Source organism: Perca flavescens, chromosome 5 (assembly GCF_004354835.1).
Source record: "Perca flavescens isolate YP-PL-M2 chromosome 5, PFLA_1.0, whole genome shotgun sequence".
NCBI lineage: Eukaryota > Metazoa > Chordata > Actinopteri > Perciformes > Percidae > Perca > Perca flavescens.
The window spans coordinates 17,984,385-18,009,110 of record NC_041335.1 but is presented as its reverse complement, the minus strand read 5'-3'; the positions used below and the strand labels follow the sequence as shown (position 1 = coordinate 18,009,110).

Below are 24,726 nucleotides of genomic sequence, written 5' to 3'. Positions count from 1 at the left end.
TGCAGCTGTTGCCATTTCCGTCAGCTGAGAGAGGCACTGCATTGGAAACGGGAGTCACTGAAGACTTGGGGGAGTGTATTGATTGTTGTTGATTTGCTGGGGATCAAAGCGGGGTGATGTGGGCCCTAGTGACAGAGCTCCTCTTCAGCTTCGTGCTGCTGGCTTTCCTGGTCATCAGCTGTCAGAATGTCCTCCACATTGCCAGCGGCTCTGTGCGGTCCGTGCTCACTTACATACACGCTCAGCTGGACCGTGAGCTCGGCGAGGTCGATGGAGTGGCCGATGAAGAGGAAAACATCACCACCAGAGTGGTCCGCCGCAGAGTCATCTTTAAGGTACAGAGAGAGGGACAGAGGACAGTCACACAGAAATTTGAACAAAGGATTGGAAAACAACAATAAGAGGAGATAGATGGAGAAAATAGTGTTTGGTGAAAGGCTATAGGAAGCTGTGTATTTGGAGTGATACAGGATAGGTTTGTGCTAATAGGGGTAAATGATTTGACTGTGTTTACTGCTAGAGTGGAGTGGGTGTGACTAAAGTGTGGCAGTGAGGATTAACTACTACAGAGGACACTGTGTACGTGAGGAAATGTTGTGTATGTCAATCACAAAACCTGAATTGCATCAATACGATAATAATTCTTCCTCTGACAATTTGATTTTGTTAAATTACCATCAAATTGCTGAGCAAATGTGGCTACATTTATCTTCTGCTGTTATGGATGTAAATAGACTGGCTTGGGCTCAACAAGTTTGGCTTCCAGTTCTATTAAAAATCCGTATGGACTGTATCTTAGACTCTGTCCATGCTAACACAAGTGTTGACAAGTTTTATTCAGGTCTACACGGGCTTGACTGACCCTTGTCCTCTCTTCTCCGGCTGTAGGAATGTCTTTAAGGTTATAAATAGGTCTGTAGACACGTTGAAAATTATTAGGGCCTATAACAGCATTGTCATGACTTTCATGAACTGTAAATGTAAATGTCGCTTAGAAACTTCCAACTGTTAGATTTACATGCTTCCACAAACAACCCTTTAACCTTCACCCATCTGTCGTTCATCTGCTTCTCTGTCTTTCCAATTAGTGGTGGTGTTTGCGGCATGCAGTGCCAGCTATTTTAACATGCATTAGGACCATCATTTATTCCTCAGATTACTTAACTTTTCATATTTTGGGAATTCATATCTTGTAGCAGTTACACTAAAATGTAAGTTTCAGTACTTTCAAGGAGAAGGAAGGGCAGTTAATGGTTTCTTAAAAAATTTAATTATGAATTGAGGGTACAAATGCTTTTCTGTCCACAGGGCGATGAGGTTGAAGATCTTCCTGGGGATCATGTAAGCGAGGAACAGTTCACGGACGAACATGGAAACATTGTTACAAAAAAGGTCAGCCATTGCAACATGTTTTCATACTGTATTCTTAAACTGGGTCCAGTAATTGTTTTCACTTATGTCAGTGTCACATACTCACCAGCATCTCTCCACATAATTATTAAACTTATAATAAAAAATCACATGACATTACACTATGTCTATACACACTATACACTGTATGTCCCTAAAAAATAGATATTTTTAAAAAGACATATTTCCTCCATACACATTTCTTTTATATTTCACCAACTGTCCTTTCACTGCCTTATTCCCACTCTCTGCCTCCATCCATCACTCTCTCCCACCCTCCTGTGTACATGTGTGTTGACGTGATAGATTGTGCGTAAGGTTGTGCGCAGAGGGAAGGGTTCAGGTGAGGAGGGAGTTCAGGAGTTGAGCCTGGAGGGTTCTCTGCAGGACGCCAACGAGCTGGAGGTTGATGCTGAGCAGTTCATGAGCTACGCCATCCTGGGCCGGGACAGCAGCAAGGTGGGCTTCTGATCTGCAGACAGCTGACCATCTGATGAGCGCCTGTTTGATTTAAAGTCATGTAGTAGCTAGTTTATAGTGGTAGTAACAGGGGACTCGTGCTGAATCATGTGCTGCAGTGAGCTTGAAAGTCTCATCACATTGTGGTTTCTTGGGCATATCCCGACACTCCTTAAGTAGCTTAACCTGCATGAGCTCCAGTACAAAAAACACAGTTTGTGTGTGTGTGTGTGTGTGTGTGTGTGTGTCCTCGTGATCTTAAGAGCTATAGCCCTGTTTTTGATATGTGTAGGTCCTAAATCCTAAGCGAGGATTGAGTGCAAAGTTTGGTTGGTTAATTGTTTGATTGCTGACCTTCTGTTACATTAATCTTCACCTAAATATTATTACCTCATGTTCATCTTCTGCATGCAGGAGGAACAAATGAGTCCACTTTGCTCTGGTGCTGTTATTGCTCACAGTTCACCGAACCATTCAGGTTTTCATCATTTTAGTCATCACTACATCACCTACACTTTGTTTCTTGCATATTAATGACTGAATTCATTGTGGCTCCTTACAGTGGCTATATTTTTCCATTCTGTCGCCATCAGTTATCTCAATGACTGACTCTTGTCTTTTTTGCATTCATTAAAGTTTATAGTCCTACAACTTTGACTGTGTGCTGTGTCACTCAAACCTTTTCTGTATCAGAGCTGGGTCAAATTTTATTTACAATATTATTATTTTTTACTTTACCCACATGAAGTAGCAGAGGATTGGGGTTTAACACATTAAGACAATTGAGATTATTAGGGTGTCACTTTATGTATTGTCTTATGTGGTCAAATCCCATCCATCTGAATATCAAGAAATCAATTTGAAAATGTATTTGCAAATACTATTTGACACAGGTCTTCTCTGATCCCAAAGATTTTAGATGTTTCTGATGCCCTCTTATCTTTAATTGTCTTTCCAACTGCCATCCATCACTTCTGTCCTTGCTTGACTGTTTATACATGATTTCTTTTTTTTTTTTCTCCCTCTTTTTTCCTTTTGTTACTCACATTTCTATTACATCTCCTCTGTTGTTTTTCTGTCCTCTCTTTCCTTGTGGCACTATTTCCTTCCTCTGTGGTTCCATTTCTGTTTCCCTTCCTCATCTTTTTCTTCCTGTCACGTGTCCTTTATTTCACATTCCTTTACTAATGTTCCCTCAACCTCTTGTTTGGCTCCTGTCATCCTACCTCTTCTCAATCCTCGTACCTCTTCTGCTGCCAACCCCTACCCCCCTGATGTAGCCCGATACTGTGGATGTGAAGAAAGGTGCTCAGATAGTGAAATGTGCCAGTCTGCGGAGAGTTAAGCAGTGAGGCAGAGTGAGTGCTGCGTCCCCGCAGGTACGGGACTGACCCACAGCGCCTCGTCTGACCTGTGGGCTAGACCATTTAATCCAGTCTCTCTGGATTAAATGCATCTGAATATACCTTTAATTCAATACTAATGATATGTCATGTGATGCTGGCACAGCTAAATGAATCTTCAGTTTGACAAGTGGTTAAAATATGAATGAATCAAAAAAATATGTATGCCTGTCATTCTCAATGATTTCTTTGCCCACAAAGTAAAAAAATATAATAAAAGTCTCAGAAAAAGGGGCATTCCACGACAACCATTTTTAAGTTACAGTTTTTTCCGATTGCTAAACGACAGTGGGCACAACTGGAGTCACATGTGCAAAACTCAAACTACAGTCTGCACTACCAACAGTCACCTGGAGTAAACAGTTCACATCACCTGCAAAACAGGCTCAGTGCAGCCAAACACTATGCACAGGCCTCACTGAGATAACACACACTGTCACTCAGAACACACTGAGGGTGAAAACACTAGCGTCAAACACCAATTCAGAAATTACAATTTACAGTTTGAACAATTTGAGTGACTTTTACACTACTCAATAGTTTATTTAAGGACAAAATATAGATTGTATAGCATACAAATTTTTACATAAGGTAAAAAAGAAGGAATGAAAATCAGCAGTTTTCTTCAATATAGTATTTTGTCTCTAGTAATTTATGGAATTACTGGGGGGAAAAAACTAAAGGTACATACGTAACAGTACCAAAGAAGAGTGTGACTAAACCTGCCTCTCTCCAGCATCATGTGGCAAGTTTTCTTCATCACGTTGGATGTCTGCATCATCTCTAAATAAAAATTAATGTGGTGTTTCTATTGCTTTCACCGCCATTACTTTCTGAAAAACAGTAAGAAAGCAGTTTTACTATTGTAAAGATGTAGTGTTTTTCACTTTTTTTATAGCTGTGTACATAACCTCTTTTACCTGTTTCGGTATAGTGTATAATTGTTTCATTCTTATTTCGTGTTTGTATACAAAAAAAGGCTTTCTGAGCTTTCTCTGTATAAATACCGTATATGTTCACTAACTAGTCTAAAATAAGACACCTACTTAGGCTTTCAGCTAAAATTGTAATCAGCAGTGTTTGATAGGCCCCAGACTGAAATCTATTCTGTTTTGAATGTGTGGTTAACAGTTTTGACAGCAGTGTGTTAGCATTTGAACAAAGTGCTGTAAATCTACAGTGTTGTGCACGTTGTGGTTAAAGTCATGGGATAAGTGTGTAGAGTTCTGAAAACTGTGTTCAAGCAATGAAAAACGAACTAGAGTTTGGTCCACATGAATTGCTGCTGTGCAGACTGTAGTTAGAGTTTTGCACATGTGACTCCAGTTGTGCCCACTGTCGTTTAGCAATAGAAAAAAACTAATAGCAAATACGCCACAAAATTTATTGGGCACAGAATTGATTTTTGTTTGCTTAAATTAAATAATTCTTTGTGTGATATCAATTTCTCTTCAATATGTAATTTATCTACATGGAAAAAATACGCTTCGTTTACTCAATATAACGCCATGCTGACGGACAAAAAACAAAAATGTAATGCAAATAGATCATTATTGTTTTCCTATAAATTATATCAGGCCAATTTATTTCTTCGTGCATGTTCTGAGAAGCTGGAAAAAGGGTTGGCACAGTGTGCACTCAGCAAAACAACCAAACAAAAAGGATCTCGTAAAGTGACAGCTCTCAAGGTCAAAGCTGCAAGGACAGTTGTCCTGTGAATGCTATCTGGAGCCACTGCTGTCTGTGTGTGTGTGTGTGTGTGTGTGTGTGTGTGTGTTTGTGTTGTGTGTGTGTGCGCACGGGTGCAATTGCGTGCGTGCGTGCCTGTGACTTGCCCTTTCTAACGCAAAGGCCATGACATTCCTGAGATTATTAAAATTTCAAGTGACTCGCTACTGAATTTTAAACCACTTTTGCCAACCATTTTTGCTTGAATGCTTCTGCCAAACTAATGTGCTGTTTTATTTAGTGTTACAATGACTGATCAGAATAAAAGACTACTTATAGTGAGGTGTGTAGAGGCGTTATATGAGCTATATTGTAGTGGAGACTTTAGCCAAGGCCATTTTAAAGACTGCATATACTCACATTAGCATTGACTTATTGCAGCTTGCATGTCTGCTCTGTAGATTCCTGGTGAGTTGTAGCTAAATCAGTGTTTTGTGTCTCTCCACAGAGCTCTCCACAGGATTCAACCCCTTCACCAAAACCATCCTACATGGACACATGACCAGCAGCAGCTGACAGGAGGAAGAACACATACAAAGGCAAACAGACCATGACAACCATAAATGGTTGCCGACTATCAGCACGCACCGGAAAGAAGGATACGGATTTACTTGTAGTTTTTATTACCTTCTTTTTTTCTTTTCTTTTTTAAAGAAACCGTGGAAAAAAAACATGTACTATTAGGCTAGAAGCATGATTTCGTATAAAACATAAAAACCCAAAAGAAACAAAAAAAACTAGCAACCAAAACGTGCTTCCTGTAATCTGTATCAGCATGAGTGACTGCTGCCGCATGGCCTGTCTTTAACTACAAATACTGAGGGAATATAAAGGGTGGGTAAAAGGGTGGGAGGGATGGGGAGGACACACTGCTGTATGGGACAGTGATGCAAAGTAGGGTATGGTCATTACTGGCCCGTTTTCTAAACCAACGGGGAAAAGTCTATGAGTCAAACTTAAGAAAGGGGGAGACTAAAATACTGAGAATTACATAATCTCTAGGCAACAGGTTACTCCTCCCTGCCACTCTCTTCCAGCTAGGAGCATCACAAACTAGTTTAAACCTGTCCCAGTGCTCTCAAAGTCCAATAAAGCTACAATTATCACCCAAGGATATCAGTGTTGTACATAATATCGTATGCACTAAAATGCTCTACGTGACTGTGTGTTACATGTGTTATTTATGTTATAAGATCCCTATGCGATGTCACTATTGCTGCTGTTTCAGGTACATAAGAAATTTCTCCCTGTTTTTCTCGTTTGGTTCGTTCGGTCTGAACCTATATATTATTCTATATATCTTGAGATCTTTGTGTGTACAAGAACATGCAAATGTGTCGCTCTGCTTGTTTTTAAATGTCGGATTTTTGTGCGTCAGGTTGTTTGTTTCTTTGTGCTTTTCATGTGCTTTCACCCCTTGCTTTTGACATGTCAAACTGTAGAGGGCAGACATACTGTAAGTCGTTTACTGTACTGTGGGTTTTTGAGCTTTGGGAGGCTGGTTTCTGCAGTGAACATGCCTCCCTGCCTTTCCCTCAGAGTGGTTTGTCTTGTGGAGAGGGTGACAAAGAGATATATGATGAGTGATAGATTAACCTACTCTACCATCCCAATCCTCTGCCTTTTCTTGTACCCTGTGTGCTGTATATCCTCGTGAGGTTTCTGTTAATCAGATGTCTGTCTGAGCCAAAATCCCAATACCCTCAATCTTCCCTTATTACCCTACCTCTTACCTCTCACCCCTGCAGTCAGCCTCTCAGAGTAGATGTAGCAGTCCTGTTCACCTCCAGCAGGGGGCAGGATCCCACTTCAGCTCGTAGCAGTATCTGTTTGACCTCATTGTGCAGTATATGACACTACCACACAGAAGGTGCACTTATAGACCATCTCACCACCACCATCCCCAGAAGATGTCACATGATGAGAGTAAAGTAGCTGAAATACTGGTAATAATGTAGCACTGGTTTGACTGGGTAAAAGATGAAGAGTAAGCTGGAGAAAGGAAAGTGTTGCGTCGAGGGCCGAGGACGTGTTGAGCTTTGATGTTTGTCGCCTTGGCAATTGTTTGGAGTGTAGCAAAGACAGTCAGTCACCAATCACTGTGATGAGAAACTGTAATACTGACCCGCAACTGTGAGCCTGACCCTTCCCGAAGAGTGTCTCTCGTTTCACTCCTTTCTTTAGTGTTCTGTCTTTTTTTGTCATGATTTACTGTCTTAACTGTACTGCAGAATAAGCAATAACTGCTTACAAAAGGAAAGGATTGTTTGTGTGAGTGTGTTTGAGTGTATTTTTGTGATAGAGAGGATTTTAGGGTCATAGTTTGTGTTCTTCCTAAACTCTGGCTTTCAATCCGTTAATCACAGCTTTAGGCTACTCCTCACTCCACTCAGAAATGATGTCAGTACATTAGTATCCCACGTTTCATCACTTTGCCTCTCTAGAAGAAAAACTATTAAGTTTTACACAAAGATTGGGCAAATATTGGTATGACCAGCCATCCCATCTGCAAAGTGCCCAGTGTTTTTTTTTTTGTTACTCATCAGGGAATGTAGGTTGTTTATTCATAGCTTTTAAACCTTCATTCATATGCACCTTGAAAGAAATCCTATCGTGTGTGTGTGTGTGTGTGTGGGTGTGGGTGTGGGTGTGTGTGTGTGTGTGTGTGATTTTAATATCACATATTCAGTCCTGGATATTGGAACATGTCAAAGTTGTGATAATATTGCAAATGGACAAAGACCAGAGGCTCTCAGATTAAAACTAATTCACATATTTTTTTAAAAGTTGATTTACCTCAATAAGCGTGCCATCTTACATTATATCAATTACATACATGCATTTATTTCAAACATTACATTAGACATAGAATGCTTTATTATGTCGCAAAAACGTTGCAATAATCACCAATCAAAATGTGTTAGTTTTAGTAAGGCTTCACAGCCAGAGATGATGAATGTAAAGTCTTGTTATGAAGTAGTCCCCTGTATGGGCTCTGTACTTTAATAGATGATAGGGTATTCACTCTGTTGTTTCAACTCAGTATCTGCTGTTGATCATCAACATTCATTACAAACATACATATAATTCATTGAAGAGGAGAGATTTAAAGAGAAGCCTCAAATAGGTTGTGGACGTTTTAACAACTCTTTATCAGATATTATTTCTATTTTATTATCTTTTCTAATAACTTCAAAAAATTAGATGTCAATAAAGATTACACAGCAGTGTAATAATGTATGACCCCTTATGTCATAGCATACGATTTGCTCTATAAGGGCTCATTATTATGGTATGCTTGGCTTGGTTTCTGAAGCAGGGTCTGTTTATAAATTCACTGCTGATGTCAGGGTTGGAGTGAGGGGAGGGGGTCTGATGAAAAGACAATAAGAAGAAGATTTTGAAGTTAGATGGCTTAGTAATTCCGAAGGCTAGTCAAGATGACAAGCATTTTTCCTCAACACAACCCACCCCTAATCTATTTCTGCCCTCTTAACCAAATATAAGACTAAGCCGATTCTATAAGGCTTCCACATGGTCACAGTTTGAACGCAGTTTGAAAGGAGTCCACCTAAGTGCAAGCAGAGGGAGGAGTAGGAACATCACAGAAATTAACAATAGAAAGCCCTGCACTGAGGGACCACTGAGATGATGCCATGCACAAAGTTCATGCAAAAATATTAACTGTTGCAAAAACTAGAGAACACATGTATATTCCTTTAGAATGGATTGAAGACATTAACGCAATAGCATATTACTCAATACTAAGGAATGCAACTGCGCACATGCACAGAAAATGTTTTTAACATAAAAGGCTATATATATGAAATATATGAAAATATATATATATTTACTTAGAATGCTATGCACCCTTACTTGTCAACTGGGATTCTAGTTATGTTATGGATGTACTTTTAGCATCATACAGCTGTAGCTACCAAGAGACTGTTGAGTTCTGGGTAATGCCTGCAACCTGGGGATAAAATAGGGTTCTTGTGGGTATTTTAACCTGTTTTGTTTGCTTTTTTTTATTGTTATGGAGAGTAAAACATGAATTTAAAATATACATGTAAAAGCCTTTTAATCCAATCAAATCCGAGGACATCTAATGACAAATTACTCTGTACACCAGCTCAACATTTACAAAATTAATAAAGAAATGAAATGTCTTTGTGTATAGTGTGTATACTTTTGTGTGAGTCACATTATTACATCATTACATCTTATTAGGCTTTCACCAAAGTACCAAATGTTTAATACAATGGTCTATTTTAAACTCTGCAAAAGCATATCAATAGAATGAATGCGGCAGTGGCTAGACCCTTTTGTCTGTTACAAAAAATAATAATAAGATGAGTAATGTATCCATTTTCAGTATCCATTGAATAAATGCAATCCTGCAAAACTAGCAGCGATTCCTTTTGTTTGCCATAGCTTAAGGCTAGAATTAAACTGGTAGTAGTTCATCTAGCAAGGTCATAATATGTTGAATGTATCCTATAGCCTAATTTGTCTTAGATTACCTTCCAGAATTTGTATATGATGATATGGATCTATTAGAAAACAGTTGAACTTTATAGTACAGTCATTGCACAGGCATTATGTGCCAGTAGGGGGCGGAATGAGTTCATTTAGTCCAGCTCGGGGAGTATTTTCCCCTGCAGCCTCAGCAGCCTGTCTGTGTGTTGTTTGTGTGCATACTAGAGGGTGAGTGAAAGCAGAAGAACGTGTACCTGGGTCCTTTTAAAGAAAGAACCGGTACACAAGTGTGTGAGACTGCATGTTGTAATGTGACGATACTACATTTCATCATTTGCACTTATGAACAAGAGGTATTTATTTTTATTTATCCGAAAGTAGCCATTCTGTTGAGCCAAACACAAGCGCGGTGTGGCTTTGTTGTTTTGTAAAACTAAGACTTTCCGCCTGGTTCGTACTATTTTAGTTAGCTAGTTTTAGTTATTATAGTTGAGACAAGATGTCCACTGACTGCCAGAAGACCACTGCCAAGGCCATCCCGTCGACCAGGAGGGTGACCATTAACGACGCGGCGCACATGCCCCACGACTACTCCACTACTCCCGGAGGGACCCTGTTCAGCACAACCCCGGGTGGTGCGTACTGTTATTATACATTGACTTTTATGTGGCGAAGAGATATGCTGTTACCCACCGTCATACATGATTTATACTCTTATCAACTAAACCGCTGTATTGTCTGCAGTGAGAGCAGGAAACGCTCAGGCTAACTCCATGAGGTCTGTTGCTGTCAAACGCCACTGTGCAGAACCAGCTGCTATCCAGCTATGCTAGCAGCTAACGCTAGCTAGCAAGTGTGGTTGAAAACAGGAGGCACAGATTGCTAAATCTGAGGCAAGAAACTAATTGTGGTCCTAGGCATGTGGGTGGTATAAACTCGTACCACTGCTTTCTCATTAAATATGAGACGTGTTTTCGGTGTTTGTGGGTTTTCTCAGCTGATCTTTGAACGTTAGCGATGTTACTGTCCTCTAATGCTTGTGGTGGTCATACGTCACCGACAACTAAAGCTGTGATTGGTGCTTTCCAGTGTGCACTCACTAACTTGTGGAATTTGTTTTTTTATTACATGTTATTAACAAACCGCATGGTAAACATATTATACAGTACATTATGTACCTGTATAACATGTCATAGATTCAAGGTTTTTAATAGATTTCCTATTTTTAGAATATAGAATTATAGAAAATAAACAAAATGCATGACCAATAAACTTTAGTCACATTAACAATATGAAAATCTTATCACATAAAAAGAAGGTTGGAGTGGTGGATGAAGCTGTAGCAGTAAACAGCACTGGCATTAGCATATCATCAGAGTAACTGTGAGAAGTGTCAAGTTAAATGACACACTGCACTCGATGTGGCCATATAATAATATCAAGATATTTTTGGGTATATCTTCGGTAATTATATTTTTGATGACATGACAAAATACTGAACAATATTTTTTATTATTAGTTTTAAGAACATACGACTGCAACAAAAAAGTGTATAGTTTTATATGTCAGCATAAACGTTACAATTTTGCCTTGAAATATTCAGTAAAAACTGAACAGAAAAATCTCTTAGTTAGTTTGTAAACATGGTAATTTAGACTGAGATTCAGAACAAAGTGCACATCTAAAAAGTCAACTAGTTGGAATATTGCCATTATCACGATATGAATTTCATCATATCATGATATTCAAAATGATACCGGTGTTATCGTAAATTAAATGATCTGGCACACACCTACACTGCACACCTGCTTGTGATGGAATATGATGGATGACCGATCCACTAATGCATGTGCGACCTCAGTGCTCTGTCTGAACTGAGGCAGTGCTCCATTTCTGATCAATCCTGATCAGTCATCCTTCTCGTTTTCTGCCTCTTCACACAAAAGGTACCAGGATCATCTACGACCGAAAGTTCCTGCTGGGTTGTCGCAGCTCTCCTGTGGCCAAGACTCCTCCAAAAGGTCTGCCCAAAATTCCAGGGGTGACAAGTCCTCCCTCCAAAGACACAGATGAGAAGGCTCATAATGGAGAACTACTCAACAACAATATCACTGCACCTGATAGCAGCAGCAGCACTGGTATGTTCACACCCATAGATATAAAACTATAGATGTGACCTGACGTCATAACTAATGGGATAGCCGTCCGCCATCTTACCTGGGTACTGTTTACAATTGCCACCTATGGGCAGAAACTTTATTATCAGTTGTGCAGCATCTGTTGCATTACCAAAAAGACCAAAGTGACTAGGGAGGCTGACATCACTTCCCACACGTCAGTAAAGAGTAAATTTGAGATTTATTTTTTCAACTAAAATGGCAAAAAGGTCAGCAAACTTCGTAACTTTACTGTTAGCTAACAACGGACCAGCTGCGCTCTAAGTCAGTTATTGCGGTGTGCTAGCTCTCAACAGCATTCATCTGTTAGCTAAACATATATTTATGACCAAGCAAACATTATTTTGTTAGCTACGCTAAAAGTAACGTTTAGTGACTTTAACGTCATAACAAAGTTAATAATAATACCCTAACATTTGATCGCTAATTAAGCAGCTGATTCCATGCCAATCAAGTGTAAACGTACAACGTGAGTAACAAGGAGCAGTGCTCGTCTTCACTTCTAAATCCTGTATCATAATATTTCCAGAACTATCCAGCCAGCTGCGTTATAATCTACACAAACAGTGATTCCCAGGCATATCAACCCAACAATAACGTTAACCACATGACAGCAACACGGAACACTAACGTCGACCACACAATCAGCCTATGGGTTGCACTCATAGACAGTATGGTTGCACTTAACGTGATGTTTACCACATCTACATTAACTAACCCAAAATTAGCTGCCTTCTGCAATCAGTCATCAAACATCACTTGTTGTCATCTTACCTCATGCCTTAACATGATTTTCATTTCAGTAAAGCAAATAAAACATAATCCATGTCTTGATCAGGTAGCGTAATCCAGTTTGTACTTCAGAAGTTTAGGTCAAGCTTCCCGCGATTTCCCGTATTATCACCGTAAACTTTATATCCAGAACGAGAATGAAGAGAATGAGACGAGTCCATTAAGGAGTTGTGCTGAAGGCATTGGCCTTCCTAAACAAAACTTTATCAACAAAAACAACTCCTCATTTACAGTTAGAAGACTCTTCATCCTCTCATCAAAACAAGGACCCGGGCACAGGAAGTGACAGGGTTTATGGGAAAAGAATGTGGTCTAATAAATTAGTTATATATTATGTACAATTTATGACCATAATAAATATACTAATATATATTACAGTAACTTGTTTGTTTCTTGTGTTCCTGGTTGTAATTACCTGCCTATGACATTAATACTGAATCTATTTAGGATAAAACATATTGCCTAATGTTTATTAGCCACTCAGAATAGCAAAAAAGTGATTACATATTAAGCTCAGGCAAAAAATTTAAATAATTAAATTATAGTCTGCAATACAAATGCAAAATTATTAGATTATCTTCATGATTGAACACATACATTTGTTCTCTTGGAGCTACAATAATCAAAATTCTACCAAAATCTTGTTTTTTGGTTTCTAGACAGGCAGAGTTGTCTTACGATCATTACTTTGAATAAAAAAACAGTGGCGATGTATGCAAAAAAAAATATAAGGATTATAAAGACAACATGGGCCTCTTTCCCCATAGGTTCCAACTGAAGCAATTGTAAAACTTAGCCCAGGTAAAATGGCCGCCATATGGTTCCATCCTGGAATGGCAAGTCAGAATTACATATCACATCTGTTGTTTTATATCTATGTTCACCCTCAGAAAAACATCACAGGGTGGCCCTTGCTTTTGGAGTGAAGGATTCAGACCTGGATTCAAATGTAAATTAATGTAGCCACTGAAAACTACAGCACCAATGGATACTTCATCTTTTTATTATCAGATCATTACATAGCTGCCATTCTCTGTCTTGTGTGATAGAAGCCAGTTTGAGGTTTCAACAAGATTCAAGGAGGCCATTTCATTTCACTTTATTGTTCATCCTGAGATTGTGTGCCTGTTAGCTGATTTCTGTTTAGGAGGGATTTGTAATTTTGCCTAGGTAGGTAAGGTAAGGTAAGGTAAGGTAAGGTAAGGTAAGGTAAGGTAAGGTAAGGTAAGGTAAGGTAAGGTAAGGTAAGGTAGGTAGGTAGGTGGGTGGGTGGGTGGGTGGGTGGGTGGGTGGGTGGGTGGGTGGGTGGGTGGGGTAGGTGGGTGGGTGGGTGGGTGGGTGGGTGGGTGGGTAGGTAGGTAGGTAGGTAGGTAGGTAGGTAGGTAGGTAGGTAGATTTTTTGTATTGATCCCAAAAAAATGGGAAATAAAGGTGATGTATCCGTCCTTTCAACATAATTTTCAGTTGAAACAAAAGCTGAGGTTGCAGTTGCATGGAGCAGTTAACATTTTAAACATGTCGATTTTAGAGTTGTTACTTCTAGTCGTCTTGCAGCAACCTGAACAGCTGCTTCAGTCTCATCTACGCTTGTCAACATTTTCTTGGCAATTTTTCCTTTCCGCAATTTTTTCTGCTGATGGCACAAGAAGATGACTTCTCCATTCTGAACTCCGCCTACAAAGCCCTGATTTGATAGGTTGTTTCTCCAAATGGGGAAACGACCATCAAAGAGCACACCACCAGTCCTAATTTTATTCCTGAAAAACAGTTAAGACATGGGCAGCAATTCGGACGTCTGGAACCCAGCTAAGGCCTGATATGTTTCCTGATATGATTTCCTATTCATTTGTGGCTTTTTTTTGTCTTAAATGGACCGACTGAGTCAGAACTAAACATTCATTTAAAATGTATTCATTAGTATTTGAGTTGTTATCAAAAGATAGAAACATATCTGAAGTCATTTCAAGTTAGACAACTGTGTTAAAAAAAAAATGCTTCACTGCTTCTTTAGGTATCAATCACCCTGTGGTGAACTCTTGCTCTGGTCACTGCCAGATGTTTTTGACACTATTTTACCAGCTAGTTATAGAAGTCCTCCAGTCTTTCTGAAATAAATATGATATCCAACTGTTAAAGACGTATCCTAAAGTAGAAAAACATTTGGTGTTCGGTTAATGCAATGTCTTTTTTTTTTTTTTTTTTTTTTTTTTTTCAAGGTGATGACTCACAGTTTGAAATGGACATCTAGGAGGACCTGGAACGAGTGTTAAGATGTCAGACTTACCAACAAGAAGCTGTGAAGACCGGCTCAGGAGCACCTTCTTATTTCCCATCATCCGTTCCATTAAGGCAGAGGTTCGCCTTCAGTATCTCCAGTGTCTTAAAGTCTGTCTTTATCAGTATCATTTGCTTGTTTTGCCAAAAACAAATCTGTAATGAAACTTTTTCTGTCATCTTCAAGGCTTAAACCTCATTTATGTATGACAAGGTGTGCCTTCCTCTACTGGCTACAAGTTTAAAATCAACCCTGAGAAGTACTTAACACCAACAAAGCCTCATCCCTAAGAACTGGTATAAGTTAATGAAAATTAATATCAATAGGGGAAAAAGAAAAAATTAAGTTTGCCGAATTTAAACCATTCCAAAAGGGTTTTTAACTTGATGTGCTTTATTTCCACACAGTTACTGACACCTCTGTTCAGATATTGCCTTGAAATGTTTAAGATACAGTATAATTTGTCAACCGTGCTCTTAAAAAAAGGGTATTCACCTGAAGTGTCATACAGGGAATGTAAAACATAATTGTGTTGATGAAATTTTTGAAACAGATTTTCACACGATTTGTAGGGTGACTAAGCATTAAAGCAAACACCATTGAAACAAACACTCTTTTTGTCATTTGTATTCTATAGTATGCATTGATTGTGTGCTCTAAGAAAGTCCTGTTCCCGTCATGTCAGTAAATTGTATTTTGTAATATGTTCATCGGTTCACTGGTGTGAATACACATTTTTATTGGATAGTGCCATCCGACGAAGCTGTTTGTTATTTCTGCAATGTAAAGATTTGATGACAACAACTGAGTTATTAGCAGTTTGCTTTTTTAAAGTAAGTAAAAAGCAAATATACAATTTTAAATGATACTGAATCTTGACTGTTACATGTTGCGCTTCCTGTGCTCCCCTGATTGGGCACATTGGTCATATCAGAGGAATTCCTTAAGGAGCTCACAGGCAACTGATAACCTCAGTCAGTGGACTGTATAAAGAGAGGTCAATATACAACTGTACATAGCTGGGAGAAACTCCCTCCTTCCTAAGAGCTAGATGGGGTCATCCAACATTTCCATTCCACCACTGTTGCTGGCCCCTTGTTGCTTTACTGTGCCTAAGTCTATAGGTTCATTCTGAAGTGGCTGACCAGGCTTTCCCTTTTGATGAGTATATTATATAAATGCTTCTAAATAATGGATGTCCCAGGACGACTCTGGCATTATTGCACTGAACTATTCAGTATTGCTCGGCCGCTGTGCCTCTGTTGCGTCTCAAAGTTTTGCCAAAGATGTGCGGGTCAGGTGGAATTGGACAATAAACTATACACAGATATCATGTCAGAAGTATCCGTTCATTGGTCTATTCAGTAAATGCCAAACAGGACGTTTTGTAGCAGAAAGGAAGACAAACTGTAGATCCACTAATTTGAACACTGCTACTAAGAAGTAGCACAAGTTTGAGGAATACAAGTTTTTGACAGGGCCCATTACATCAGTTTTAATTAGTAATCATTCCTGGTAAAGTAAGCGTGCAATTGCCTGACCACCAGGGTGTTTTAGACATAAAAGTTTGTTCAGGATGGGATAAATGTGTGAGAACTGACACATGATTTAGAGGTGATGACATCAAGCTCCCACTACTTGTGTGATGTGTTTTCTGGACACATGTAAAAGTGTCAAAGTTCCACATTAGCTTCATTATTGCAAATGGTCTATGCTGAATATGGTTATTGTTTAACTTATTAGTATAAACAAATAGATTGGATGCTTTACTGTTGTTTAATTGAGCATAAATAAGCACACATAACCACTCGTGAAGCCTGCAGCTCTCTGGCTTCATCACTGGCGAGACCATTGTAAGACAAAACATCAAGTGAATAAAACCGAAAGAGTGAGAGAACTAGACTTGTCTGGTCTTGTCCTGGTTGAAAGTGTGGATTGAACAGTTTCAGCCGATCAGTTCCAGTCCACCCTGTCCTTCTTCCACAGTAGCTTCAGCATCCAGACGTTGACTCTTTCCATTCCCTCATTGCTTTTGGGGTCTATCTCCCCTTGTCGCCTCTGCTTCCTGGCACCCCGCCCCCTCTCCAAAATAAACAAGTGCTACTTCTTTTCTCTTCCCCCATTGACCCATCCTTCAATATACTTTTTGTGTTGTTCCACCCGGCCTGCCTGTTTGATCACAATCAACAAAAGAAGCCTGACCAGAAAGGGCACTAATGACCTCTGATGATGTGTGTAGTGTAATAGGCCCAAAGATGTGGATTGGAGGTGAGGAAGGCAAATACACTAAAATGTTAGCTGGTCACAAGTCAGAGGACAAGTGGGATTAAGATGTAAAGGAGTATCTACAAGCAGGTTGAGCCTCTGAAGTGCTTTTTGTTAGTGTATTTCATTCTGTATAATAGCTGCTGCTGAGAGATTCAATAGAAATCACTACAATTTTGAAACATTGCAAATCATAAAGTTACACACGGAAGCAAATGATGGCCATGTTTAAATCTTGTAAGTTACTGAACTTAAATAGTACTAAATCTATAGCACTGAAATATTTTACTTTGAAAACCATCTGAATTTATGTGTGAGTTCCTCTATTTTTTATTTATTTGCTGTGGTCAATTTCAAGCTGTGCAATCAAAATAAAAAAAATAAAAGAAAGTTTATTTATTTTTAGAGTTCATAAATTCACATAGAAAGTACCCAATATTCAAAAACTATATTGAAATTGCTGAAATTCAATAGTGGAGCATCCAAAAACAAACAACACAGTAATGTCAAAATAAGGTTTTAATATATGTTTCATATTTTATGTACAAAATATACATTATAATGTATAAATAGACACAACATATCACATTTGCATAACGGAGCTTTCTCCTAACTAAAGATATATATATACTATTGTGTACCACCCAGTATGGATGAAATATATTGTCATTCAAACTTAACAGTCATATCCTATTGTAAGAAGTCATGACTAAGAACTTTAAATTTAATAATTGAACTTTTTTTTTAAGATTATTTTGGGGCTTTTCCCTTTTATTTGATAGTGACAGTGGATAAACAGGAAAGGTGGGAGAGAGAGATGGGGGATGACACGCAGCAAAGGGCCACAGGTTGGACTCAAACCCTGGGACACTGCAAAGGACTCAGCCTACATGGGGCGCACGCCCTTACTGGGTGAGCTAGAGGTCACCCCTAATAGTTGAGCATTAATGTTTACATGAAGACGGTTAAGAACCAGTTGCATTAAAGTTCAAGATTATGCTCTGTCAATAGCTGCTTTTGTGACTGCAGTGAAACCAGTGATGTGCTGGCCTTCAGTGACATCCACACTCTTCAACAATCATGTCCTCGTGATGGCGCAGGGCCAAATCATCATTCTCGTAGTACAGCATGGAGAGTGGGCTGAGACGCGTCGGGACACAGGATGGGCAAGATACTCTTTCTGGATGGTGATGTTGCAAGAGGCTCTGATGAATAAGAAGAAGAAATACTTTATTAATCCTTGATTTTTTCACTCTGTTATTTTTCACACACATACACACGCAATTGGAGAAATGTTAGTGATTGGACTGCCCCCTGAGCAGTTAGGGGTTCTGTGCCTTGTTTAAGGACAACTTCACAGTGCCCAGAAGGTGAACTGGCACCTCTCCAGCTACTAGTCCATGTTAGACTTGAGCCGGCCACCCTCCGATTCCCAAGCCATGCAGCCCCCACAGATTGAGCTACCCCTAACCACAGCAAACCTGTGACCTTACAAAAACTGATTGTTTAAGATTCTAAAGAGCTAAATGGGACTAAAGATTAAGTTGTCACCTCACCTGCATGTATGCATGGTTGGTTGGGTTGAAGGACTCATCCAGTGGTGTAGGACACTCTCCCTCACAGCGAAATGCATTGTAGCGTTTAGGGTGCACAATCCACTCGTCCCAGCCGATGTGGTCAAAGTCCACCCACATGTCTACTTTCCGACACAGCGGCCTCTGGGCCAGCTCTGCTGCTGGTGCAGGAGTAGGTGAAGCTCCTGCAGCCACCCTCATTCTCTCCATTCTGTTCCTTTTGTGGCGTCGACTTTGACTGTCACTGCTGGCTCTGTCCATCGTCACATACTTGGAGTTCTCCACAGTGTAAATGAGACTGTGTGCTGTTTGGCCTTCCTGGGGCAGGTTGTGCTTAGAGAAGATAACCATCATGACCCGATTTGTGGTTGGATGGTGTATTTTTCTTTGCCTAAATCCCAAATTCTTGAAGAGTGACTTGTCAGTGATATCACTTTCATCCTCAGCACCGCTCCCATGGTCCGCCTCAGGTTCTCCTGAGGCCTCTTGGCTCGACACTCCATCGCCTTGGTACAGCCAGTATTTTAACAGGGCAGTCACGTTAAAAACCTTCCAGGCAGACTTTGTGCTGCTGGCTGATGTGTCTAAGCTCCCCAGGAAAAGGTGCTCATCCTGGCATGATGTGCTGCCATGGTCACAACTCTTTCCAGAGTGATATAAATCCACGGTGGCACGCTTGGAGCCAGAGAAAGCAGGTAGTCTGATCCGAAGTTCTGCCAGCTGGACAAGCTCATTGGTAGAGATGGATGACATGTCGAATGTGACTGTCCATCTTTCACCCACTTGATGGCAACCTGAAAATTAGACAAGACAAGAGAACTGTAAACAAGAACCCAAATTCACACACAGTCTAGAGGTTTCTTGGCAAACCAGATCCCTGGACAAATGTCAAAACAGTGGAGTGGGAGGGCGAACAGGACAGGATGTGTATTGAATCCCCCTGTGCAAGGACGTCTGAGGGCTAATATACACACCCTCTCACATAAACAGAGAAAGCCTTTAAAGTGGAATAAGCATTTTGACACTTGCTTGGTTGTAAAAAAGGGAGGGTCTGATAACACAGATAATGCAGCAACCAAAGAGCTGCTGGAGGATAGACTCCACTGTGGAGAAACTAACACATACAGTACATAACATGCTGTATACCCAGTGATGCATAGAAGCATTGGAAAAAAACATAATTAAACTGTTTACTCACCTCTGGCCATCAGACTTAGGACGGCGTCAGAACTGTGTGCTGACGGGTTGTCACCTTGCATTGTAATGGTGTCAATAGCTACCGGCGATGAGGAATCAGCAGTCCTGAAGGAGCGGTACAGCTGCATCATGTACGGAGGGTATCTGCTGCGATGATTAAATGAGAGATTTCTGAATGCTAAACTGGTCTTGAGGCCTGGGAGATATCTGTGCCTCTGGGTGGAGAAAACGACTCCAAAAGAGCAGAGGAGGAATGTGCAAAAAACTGTCAGAACTCTGGCTTCCATTTGAACTGAAACCCACAAAATCTACTCCAACAATAATGAGAGAGAGAAGCAAAGATCTCCTTCCTTCCTCCAGCTGGCTTCAGGCTGAAATGATGCTATGTGCAGACGGAGCTCCAGACAGGCCCCTTTATAGTGGACAGCTGCCCTTTGATGACCCCTGACCACTCCAGGCATCTGAACAGCCCCTCTGATCTTCAGAGCACACAAGAGGGGGAGACAAAGAAAACATTTAGCCAAGGTCATTGTCCTGTCAATCTGCCTGGCCTTTTATATTCACTCAGGAGCCTAATCCTTTTGAAACATAAAGATCCATCCACTAATAACACTTGCAATGCTGTACAGCCATTAGCACCTTTCCGTTTAGTAACAGTGGCAGAAGAAAAGTCAAATTTCACACGTGCAGAAACTAAGAATAAAAGAAAAATGTAAAAAATAAAACTTTGATAATAAAATAAACAATAGATCAACTTTTTTTTCAAAGGTTTTTATTTATTATCAGGAATGTGTGAAACAGTAACATACACAAAAACGTTATGATGCTCAGTAAACAAGTTTCCAAATGGTCATAGTAGTGACAGCACAGTTTTTACATTCCATTATATTTCTACATTTTTAATTTAAATGGAATTAACAGCACAGTATAAGAAGTAGCTTTAACTACCCAGTGAATCTCAAAACAAAAAACATGCCAACAACAAAAAGCTGTAACAATCTAAAAGTCTCTTTGGAGATAACACATTTGTACACAGACAAAACTCAGTCTGTGTCTGTTTCATGTACCAGTACGTCCTGTAGCTTAACTTTTTATATTACTTTATATTTCCTTCACTCTATGAGAGGCTCATGTGCAGTTATGTGTCAGCTAACACAGGCGACTGACTGAGGTCTGACTGGTCTCATCGGTTTCCCCTGCAGATGTTAACAGACTCACAAAGCACTGAAGAAATTCTTCACCTGTGTATGAGAGGGAACTTTAGGATCACAATGGATCAGAAACATGAAATACATCAAACGTCAGATCAGAAAACGGAAATGATTCTCCTTGGATCAAAGACTGTGAGGAGGAGAAATTAGGTCTCAAACATTAGGACGGGGCCCTCATGTGGTTTACCCTGGCATAGCAGCTATTTTGTCAAAGTGCAATAAATCAACATACCTTTGTTATGTATTCCTCCTGCACCTCTGGGTCACTCTGAAACTCAACACTGGCATCGAGTTGTAACACAGGTATGTGTTTCAACTTCTCAAAATGTATCCTGAAAAGAAAAGTCGAGCTGTATTACACTGACCACCTCAGACCACACACTGCTAACCCTCATCTGTTCACAGCCGAGCAACAAACAGCTGCAAGGGAAGGCATTTTAAATGATGATTGACAAACAGAAATCTGTAGCATATGTAGTAGAGCATCCTGTAATACAGTGGCTGTACCACCGCTGGTATTTGTCATTTTTGTATTCATTTCATTTTCATACCAGATTCTGGCAGGATCATTTACCGATCATAACCGCTAAATACCAATTTTAAGTGCAATTTATTTCATAATTTTTTTTTTACACTGCAGATCACAGTAGCCACAGGATTATAAAAATGTATCAAAAATGGTCTATAATCTTCATAATTGTTGAAAAGAGTGACTTCACACAAAAGGTCATCTAATCAAGTCTAAAGGGGACAAACAGACATGATCACTCACTCAGTGCTCTTTTCAACAAGCCACCTCTCATGTTGAATGTGCAGCTTATCCAGATAGTCCAGTTCCACTCCTTTCTCTTCTGCCCGGCCCCGACGCTCGAGGCGCTCCTTACATTTCTGAAAACAACAAAATAGAATGAAAATGTCAATGATGTAATGTTACAGTAACAAAAACATTAACACTAACAAAACTGACACTAGCTAAAATGATGTGCTGCAAACACGCATTTTTGCTTGTGACTTACTGTTCGTTGATTAATTGTCTCTCTTGAAATCGTAACATGAAATCTCTTAAGGCCCTGACACACCAACCCGATAATCGGCAGTCGAACAGTCTGGCGAGGTCAGTGACTCGAGACGGTTTGGTGCGTTCCGTGCCGTCGTCCGTCAGCCTTCATTTTGGCCGACCTGACTTGCTGGGTCTGAGGGTGGGCAGTCGGACTCAATGACCAATCTGATTGGTGGAGTGCTAACCCGGAAATGGCGGGCAGGATGACTACTCAAAATCTGACAAAAATCTTTTAAACTGACCTTTGTCGATCTGGAATGAAGACAGATTCAGCAACTGCATGGTCTATTTCTTGCTTCAAATGTTTTCAGAAACACATTTCGGTGAACTATTTTCATAAAATATGAGATTGTGTTTCGAACATGCCGCCATTATCGTTTAGCTGTAGAAGCCAGACCCACGTGACGCGTTGGTCATTTCTGGTTTGAATTTTTTGTATTATGTCTCACGCACGCGCAGAACGTACGATCAAATCGTCGTCGCTTTGGTGTGTTTCGAGGCACTTTTTGGACCTCCGGGAGCCGACCGATCAGGCAGACTGCCTTTTCTGCCGACGGTCAGCCGTCGGGTTAGTGTGTCAGGGCCTTTATGTTCATCATACCTTTGGTGGGGCTCTGAGGTAAATGATGCCCTCCAGCTCCACCTGGTGTCCAAACTGCTCCACCAGGAGAGAGTGCCAGTCCTGGTAGACTGCCCACTCTGTAGAGTTGATACAACCCAGCTCAAACATGTTCAGGGCAAAGATGTATCTGACAGGACAGAGAGTCTAATTTTTAAAAGTTTAAGCAAACAAAACAAAGGAGAATGCATTTGCTCAATATGTTGAATACATATAACCATTTAATGCTAATTCTATTGTTAGCATCATTTTGATTATTACCAACAATAATAATATAGTAATGATGTGTGAATTTATAGATAGTGAAGTGCTCACTCGGTTTGAAATAGCTTTGGTAAAGAGTACATACATCACATAGATTCTGGGTCTAATGGGTCTTCTCAAAACTGGAGTTCCTCTTACATGATTTCAATTTCACTTTTCTGTCCTACCCTGACTCGCTCACCTGTCGCTATAGACGGAGCGCTCGTACACCTGGAGAGGTGTTCCCTCTGAGCTGAGCAGGCGAGCTGGAGGAGGCTGCAGCTGCGTTCTCAGCCGGCTCATACAGGAAAATGTCTGAAATGTGTACGACCAACGCTGTGGGTCCTGGTACATCATCTGCAGCAGGTTGCTGACTGTCGTCTGGGGGGATACGTCTGTCCCCTGTCAAAGACACAAGCGGAGATGGTTAGCTTGGCTTCCTTTGATTTTTGTTGGGAAAGGATGTAGAGATCAGGAAATGTGCATGCACCTTCGAGGTCCCACTTTCAATGTTCTGCCACTTGCTGACCGGTTCTGCCACCACCTCCCAGTCAGGACAAGCTGCCTGCAAGAGTCTTGTAAAGGTTGACTTTCCAACAGCTGATATTTGAGAGGACATAGTACAGGAGAGTTACTTTACAAATTCAGATTATTAATACACATTTATAAATAAATCATAAATTATGATATATTACAGATTAAACCAGCTAGCAGTATATAAAGTTATTAAAATTAGCTCCACCTTTACCAGCTGCAACATTAAAAGTGATGAACACATTAATGCATCAATAATTTTAATCCAGTGATATAATGTATACTATTCTGAAATGGGTCATTCTGCATGAGTAATTTTACTTTTTGTACATTAGTATGACATAGTATATTTTGATTATAATACTTTTGTACTTTTACTTCAGTGGGATTTTGAATGCATTGCTTTTACTTGTAACTGAGTGTATGAGTATACTCTTATTTTGAAATACTGTAGCTATATTTATCTTACCAATGTTGCCCTCGATAGAAACCCTCTTCACTCGATCTGCTGCGTTCTCAGTTGAACTTGACAGGCCCCTTGAACAAGAAAAACTGAGCTTCCTTGAATTATTAGCCATACTACTTTGGTTCCTTGTTGTCTGTATTATGGCTGTGTTTTCAACTCGCAGAAGGCTTTCATGTGTCTTCCACTGTGGAGGAGGTACATTATATCCAAATCTCATAACCTGTATCGAAACTGCTTTTAACATAGAAACACGGCTGAACTGAACACATCGATAGAGGGCAGACATTATGAAGTACAACTAATTTACAAAGAGAATATCACACTCATCTGTCACTTGGTGCTCGCTTATGTGAGTGAGCAGTAAAGACTTTATATTACCTCTGAGTTAAGCGCATGGTAATGTTAGCTAGCTCCTCCTCTCCATGATGTATGCTCTGGATGTATGCTAACCATGAATGTATGCTAACGTACTAATAAACTTATCGATTTATAGTTAAATATGTTAAGCTAAATAAACTCCAATACGTTGGCTAAATCGTTTCTGTAGCGCTCGCACTATAATTTCGCATATTAGCTGCTTAGAAGTGAAATTATTAAGGTAAGTTCATAAGAAATTGTGCAATAATTGTCCAAAATGCTACAAACAGTAAGAGCATAAATCACTTCCGGTGTCGTGTCCTGTAATTTCGCAATAAAGGCCAAAAGGCAATAAAACTTCCCGCCCGTTTGAAGAGGACATTAGAGGACATACTTGGATTGGATTTCATTCGTTTAGCGTACATATATAAGGACGTATATGCTACAGCACAGTTTGAGCTGGTGACAGTTCTTTTA

General features: G+C 40.0%; 4 protein-coding genes across 5 annotated transcripts in view; 2 read left to right on the top strand and 2 right to left on the bottom strand.

Annotated features, from left to right (window-relative positions):
* ank1a (ankyrin 1, erythrocytic a) overlaps positions 1-9,169 on the top strand; it is a 116,805-nt gene extending 107,636 nt beyond the window's left edge. The window contains 5 exon segments of the mRNA XM_028577867.1: positions 93-335; positions 1,309-1,392; positions 1,717-1,869; positions 3,150-3,248; positions 5,449-9,169. Coding sequence (XP_028433668.1) covers positions 93-335; positions 1,309-1,392; positions 1,717-1,869; positions 3,150-3,221 — 552 coding nt within the window. The 3' untranslated portion in view covers positions 3,222-3,248; positions 5,449-9,169.
* Positions 9,170-9,643: 474 nt separating this feature from the next.
* On the top strand, positions 9,644-15,334 carry eif4ebp1 (eukaryotic translation initiation factor 4E binding protein 1). The gene is made up of 3 exons (XM_028577773.1): positions 9,644-10,114; positions 11,426-11,617; positions 14,665-15,334. Exons 1-3 carry the CDS (start codon positions 9,979-9,981, stop codon positions 14,694-14,696), a joined length of 360 nt encoding a protein of 119 aa, XP_028433574.1. The 5' UTR covers positions 9,644-9,978; the 3' UTR covers positions 14,697-15,334.
* A 2,606-nt stretch (positions 15,335-17,940) lies between these two features.
* spaw (southpaw) lies at positions 17,941-20,046 on the bottom strand. The gene is made up of 3 exons (XM_028579030.1): positions 19,761-20,046; positions 18,545-19,356; positions 17,941-18,193 (listed from the first exon to the last, which is right to left on the bottom strand). The coding sequence occupies exons 1-3, from the start codon at positions 20,044-20,046 to the stop codon at positions 18,041-18,043; spliced, it is 1,251 nt and encodes a 416-aa protein (XP_028434831.1). The 3' UTR covers positions 17,941-18,040.
* A 468-nt stretch (positions 20,047-20,514) lies between these two features.
* dguok (deoxyguanosine kinase) lies at positions 20,515-24,599 on the bottom strand. Of its 2 annotated transcripts, XM_028577258.1 has the most exons (8): positions 24,271-24,599; positions 23,896-24,076; positions 23,383-23,492; positions 23,095-23,294; positions 22,632-22,779; positions 21,743-21,858; positions 21,203-21,302; positions 20,515-21,000 (listed from the first exon to the last, which is right to left on the bottom strand). In XM_028577258.1, exons 2-8 carry the CDS (start codon positions 24,002-24,004, stop codon positions 20,974-20,976), a joined length of 810 nt encoding a protein of 269 aa, XP_028433059.1. In that variant the 5' UTR covers positions 24,005-24,076; positions 24,271-24,599; the 3' UTR covers positions 20,515-20,973. The 2 variants fall into 2 exon arrangements, with proteins under 2 accessions (XP_028433059.1, XP_028433058.1); XM_028577257.1 differs by having other exon boundaries at positions 23,896-24,599.
* Positions 24,600-24,726: the final 127 nt, after the last annotated feature.